Below are 6,163 nucleotides of genomic sequence, written 5' to 3'. Positions count from 1 at the left end.
TTGTATACTGCTATGTGTCCTGCTATGTATCCTCTCTTGTATACTGCTATGTGTCCTGCTATGTATCCTCTCCTGTATACTCCTATGTGTCCTGCTATGTATCCTCTCTTGTATACTGCTATGTGTCCTGCTATGTATCCTCTCCTGTATACTCCTATGTGTCCTGCTATGTATCCTCTCCTGTATATTCCTATGTGTCCTGCTATGTATCCTCTCCTGTATACTCCTATGCGTCCTGCTATGTATCTTCTCCTGTATACTCCTATGTGTCCTGCTATGTATCCTCTCCTGTATACCCCTGTTTGTCCTCTCCTGTATACTCCTATGTGTCCTCTCCTGTATACTCCTATGTATGACTTTGTATCCTCCTGTACGTCTCTGCTTCTCCCCAGTTCCTTTCTCTTCAGGACCCTGGAGAGCGACCTGCCTGCGCGTGCCCGAGCTTACACGAGTCGCGGGAGCGCGCCTGGCAGGTGAAGCAGAGCGGAGGGGAGGAGGACCCCCAGTCCTGTGTCTGCTGCAGGTAATGGAGGATTCCTGGTGGGGGAGGGGGGCTTCCATTGTCTATAACATCCCAGTGTCCCCAGTCTTCCCCTTGACCTTCTATCATAGGGGAGGGCAGAGGAGGAGGAGGGGAGGACGTGTATATAGTGAGGCAGGAGCAGCAGTGAGTGTATACAGGGGAGAGGGGTCCCCGTGCAGCTCCTCACCCCCTCTCTGCCCCTCTGCAGGTCTCTGCCTGGATGCATCAGCTCCATGAAAGATGTGTAATGGAATGAGAGGAGGAAGGAGAGACCATCACCCCCATCATCCTCACCCCCTGCTGCTGGGGCTCATCCTCTGCTTCCAGCTCTGCCTTGGCTCTGGTCCAGTGCAGCTCTCAGCAGGTAAGTTGCCAACCAGAACCTCATAGGGTACATGCCCCTATGGTGCCAGCGCTGGGGTCAGGCACATGGGTGTAAGCAGGGGGCACCGGAGGAGTCAGTCATTGTCATGTCTGCAAATGTATCTATCTATGTATCTGTATATCTGTGTAACTATATATCTGTATTACTATATGTCTATCTATCTATATATCTGTGTAACTATATATCTATGTATCTATATATCTGTGTAACTATATATCTGTATTACTATATATCTATGTATCTATATATATCTGTGTAGCTATATATATCTATGTATCTATATATCTTTCTATATATGGCATTCCATGTACCATTGCAGGATACAATTAATTAGGCTGATATCAGAGAGCAATAGATTAACAGCTATGACAAAGTGAAAGAAAAGAGACTGTATGATGGAGACTGCTCCAGTGATATCATCTCCTGGGATTCTCAGTGTTTTCCTTTTATATGATCATTTATCTGTAAGACGGATTGTCTGACCCCGGGTCACTAAAGGGTTATCCATAATTATTACTACTGCATCAGTTGTCACTATAATCAGGTGTATATATCTATCTATCCATCTCATATCTATCCATCTCATATCTATCTATCTATCTATCTATCTCATATCTATCTATCTATCTATCTATCTATCTATCTATCTATCTCATATCTATCTATCTATCTATCTCATATCTATCTATCTATCTATCTATCTATCTATCTATCCATCTCATATCTATCCATGGAATGTGTACATATTTCATATCTATTTATCTATCTTCTATGTATCTATAGCATATCTATCATCTATTTAATATGTATATATTTATATCTATAATCATTCTCTTATCTATCTATGTAATGTGCATCTACCTCATCTATTCAATTCTCTATATTCTATCTATATCATATCTATTATCTATTAAATATATATGTATTTATATTTATCATGTCTATCTATCTCATATCTATCTCCTATCTATCTATCTCATATCTATCTATCTCCTATCTATCTATCTATCTATCTATCTATCTATCTATCTATCTCATGTCTATCTATCTCATATCTATCTCCTATCTATCTATCTATCTATCTATCTATCTATCTATCTATCTATCTATCTATCTATCTATCTATCTATCTATCTATCTATCTATATATCTATCTATATATCTATCACATATCTATATATCATCTATCTATCTATCTCATATCTATCTCCCTTCTATCTATCTATCTCATATCTATCTCCCTTTTATCTATCTATCTATCTATCTATCTATCTATCTATCTATCTATCACATATCTATCTATCTATCTATCTATCTATCTATCTATCTATCTATCTATCTATCATCTATCTATCTCATATCTATCTATCTATCTATCTATCTATCTATCTCATATCTATCTATCTATCTCATATCTATCTATCTATCTATCTATCTATCTATCTATCTCATATCTATCTATCTCATATCTTTCTTCCCCCTATACCTATTAGAGGCAGGTTTTTGCATGGATTTCTTCCTGATGAGACTGACACTTCTGGATGACTTTAGCTTTTGGGCTCTATAGCTGTCTGATGTTGGTGAGAGCCATTAAGGTCTTAGATTATAACTACAACCACTCGTCTAATAATGATTACTCAGTAGATGCTGTGATAGACGCCGCTGATTGCCGCACTGACTCATTGGGCCAGATGTATCACTTGTTTTTTTTATGTTGTTTTAACAACTTTTTTTATTGTCCAAGTAAACACCAAACTAGCGACGCATCAGAAATAACCATGTTTTCCTCATTTATCTGACCAGTCCAGATGTTTTACTGCCCCTACTATTGATTTATCCTTAGCAACTTTTTGATTTGGGCACAATTTTGGTGAAAAAACACTCCAGCCTGATGGTGGCGTAGACTGAGAAGCAATACTGAACTCTTCTACAGAGCAGTGTATCCCCTGTATAGTACAGCAGCAGAGCAGTGTATCCCCTGTATAGTACAGCAGCAGAGCAGTGTATCCCCTGTATAGTACAGCAGCAGAGCAGTGTATCCCCTGTATAGTACAGCAGCAGAGCAGTGTATCCCCTGTATAGTACAGCAGCAGTGCAGTGTATCCCCTGTATAGTACAGCAGCAGAGCAGTGTATCCCCTGTATAGTACAGCAGCAGAGCAGTGTATCCCCTGTATAGTACAGCAGCAGAGCAGTGTATCCCCTGTATAGTACAGCAGCAGTGCAGTGTATCCCCTGTATAGTACAGCAGCAGAGCAGTGTATCCCCTGTATAGTACAGCAGCAGAGCAGTGTATCCCCTGTATAGTACAGCAGCAGAGCAGTGTATCCCCTGTATAGTACAGCAGCAGAGCAGTGTATCCCCTGTATAGTACAGCAGCAGTGCAGTGTATCCCCTGTATAGTACAGCAGCAGAGCAGTGTATCCTCTGTATAGTACAGCAGCAGAGCAGTGTATCCCCTGTATAGTACAGCAGCAGAGCAGTGTATCCCCTGTATAGTACAGCAGCAGAGCAGTGTATCCCCTGTATAGTACAGCAGCAGTGCAGTGTATCCCCTGTATAGTACAGCAGCAGAGCAGTGTATCCCCTGTATAGTACAGCAGCAGAGCAGTGTATGCCCTGTATAGTACAGCAGCAGAGCAGCGTATCCCCTGTATAGTACAGAAGCAGAGCAGTGTATCCCCTGTATAGTACAGCAGCAGAGCAGTGTATCCCCCTGTATAGTACAGCAGCAGAGCAGTGTATCCCCTGTATAGTACAGCAGCAGAGCAGTGTATCCCCTGTATAGTACAGCAGCAGAGCAGCGTATCCCCTGTATAGTACAGCAGCAGAGCAGCGTATCCCCTGTATAGTACAGCAGCAGAGCAGTGTATCCCCTGTATAGTGCAGCAGCAGAGCAGTGTATCCCCTGTATAGTACAGCAGCAGAGCAGTGTATCCCCTGTATAGTACAGCAGCAGTGCAGTGTATCCCCTGTATAGTACAGCAGCAGAGCAGTGTATCCCCTGTATAGTACAGCAGCAGTGCAGTGTATCCCCTGTATAGTACAGCAGCAGAGCAGTGTATCCCCTGTATAGTACAGCAGCAGAGCAGTGTATGCCCTGTATAGTACAGCAGCAGAGCAGCGTATCCCCTGTATAGTACAGAAGCAGAGCAGTGTATCCCCTGTATAGTACAGCAGCAGAGCAGTGTATCCCCCTGTATAGTACAGCAGCAGAGCAGTGTATCCCCTGTATAGTACAGCAGCAGAGCAGTGTATCCCCTGTATAGTACAGCAGCAGAGCAGCGTATCCCCTGTATAGTACAGCAGCAGAGCAGCGTATCCCCTGTATAGTACAGCAGCAGAGCAGTGTATCCCCTGTATAGTGCAGCAGCAGAGCAGTGTATCCCCTGTATAGTACAGCAGCAGAGCAGTGTATCCCCTGTATAGTACAGCGGCAGAGCAATGTATCCCCTGTATAGTACAGCAGCAGAGCAGTGTATCCCCTGTATAGTACAGCAGCAGAGCAGTGTATCCCCTGTATAGTACAGCAGCAGAGCAGTGTATCCCCTGTATAGTACAGCAGCAGAGCAGTGTATCCCCTGTATAGTACAGCAGCAGTGTATCCCCTGTATAGTACAGCAGCAGTGTATCCCTTGTATAGTACAGCAGCAGAGCAGTGTATCCCCTGTATAGTACAGCAGCAGAGCAGTGTATCCTCTGTATAGTACAGCAGCAGAGCAGTGTATCCCCTGTATAGTACAGCAGCAGAGCAGTGTATCCCCTGTATAGTACAGCAGCAGAGCAGTGTATCCCCTGTATAGTACAGCAGCAGAGCAGTGTATCCCCTGTATAGTGCAGCAGCAGAGCAGTGTATCCCCTGTATAGTACAGCAGCAGAGCAGTGTATCCCCTGTATAGTACAGCAGCAGAGCAGTGTATCCCCTGTATAGTACAGCAGCAGAGCAGTGTATCCCCTGTATAGTACAGCAGCAGAGCAGTGTATCCCCTGTGTAGTACAGCAGCAGAGCAGTGTGTCCCCTGTATAGTACAGCAGCAGAGCGGTGTATCCCCTGTATAGTACAGCAGCAGAGCAGTGTATCCCCTGTATAGTGCAGCAGCAGAGCAGTGTATCCCCTGTATAGTGCAGCAGCAGAGCAGTGTATCCCCTGTATAGTACAGCAGCAGAGCAGTGTATCTCCTGTATAGTACAGCAGCAGTGTATCCCCTGTATAGTACAGCAGCAGTGTATCCCTTGTATAGTACAGCAGCAGAGCAGTGTATCCCCTGTATAGTACAGCAGCAGTGTATCCCCTGTATAGTACAGCAGCAGTGTATCCTCTGTATAGTACAGCAGCAGAGCAGTGTATGCCCTGTATAGTACAGCAGCAGAGCAGTGTATGCCCTGTATAGTACAGCAGAGCAGTGTATCCCCTGTATAGTACAGCAGCAGAGCAGTGTATCCCTGCATAGTACAGCTGCAGAGCAGTGTATCCCCTGTATAGTACAGCAGCAGAGCAGTGTATCCCCTGTATAGTACAGCAGCAGAGCAGTGTATCCCCTGTATAGTACAGTAGCAGAGCAGTGTATCCCCTGTATAGTACAGCAGCAGAGCAGTGTATCCTCTGTATAGTACAGCAGCAGAGCAGTGTATCCCCTGTATAGTACAGCAGCAGTGCAGTGTATCCCCTGTATAGTACAGCAGCAGAGCAGTGTATCCCCTGTATAGTACAGCAGCAGAGCAGTGTATCCCCTGTATAGTACAGCAGCAGAGCAGTGTATCCCTTGTATAGTACAGCAGCAGAGCAGTGTATCCCCCTGTATAGTACAGCAGCAGAGCAGTGTATCCCCTGTATAGTACAGCAGCAGAGCAGTGTATCCCTTGTATAGTACAGCAGCAGTGCAGTGTATCCCCCTGTATAGTACAGCAGCAGAGCAGTGTATCCCCTGTATAGTACAGCAGCAGAGCGATGTATCCCCTGTATAGTACAGCAGCAGAGCAGTGTATCCTCTGTATAGTACAGCAGCAGAGCAGTGTATCCCCTGTATAGTACAGCAGCAGAGCAGTGTATCCCCTGTATAGTACAGCAGCAGAGCAGTGTATCCCCTGTATAGTACAGCAGCAGAGCAGTGTATCCCCTGTATAGTGCAGCAGCAGAGCAGTGTATCCCCTGTATAGTACAGCAGAGCAGTGTATCCCCTGTATAGCACAGCAGCAGAGCAGTGTATCCCCTGTATAGTACAGCAGCAGAGCAGTGTATCCCCTGTATAGTGCAGC

General features: G+C 44.8%; 1 protein-coding gene across 2 annotated transcripts in view; it reads left to right on the top strand.

Moving 5' to 3' along the window:
* Positions 1-418: 418 nt before the first annotated feature.
* Positions 419-6,163, top strand: part of SUSD4 (sushi domain containing 4) — a 76,602-nt gene continuing 70,857 nt past the window's right edge. For both annotated transcript variants that reach the window (XM_072140060.1, XM_072140061.1), the window contains exons 1-2: positions 419-523; positions 732-887. In XM_072140060.1, coding sequence (XP_071996161.1) covers positions 764-887 — 124 coding nt within the window. In that variant the 5' untranslated portion in view covers positions 419-523; positions 732-763. The remainder of the gene's footprint in view (positions 524-731; positions 888-6,163) is intronic.

This window comes from Engystomops pustulosus, chromosome 3 (genome assembly GCF_040894005.1).
Source record: "Engystomops pustulosus chromosome 3, aEngPut4.maternal, whole genome shotgun sequence".
NCBI lineage: Eukaryota > Metazoa > Chordata > Amphibia > Anura > Leptodactylidae > Engystomops > Engystomops pustulosus.
The sequence above is the reverse complement of the archived record's forward strand: the minus strand, read 5'-3'. Positions and strand labels throughout refer to the sequence as shown.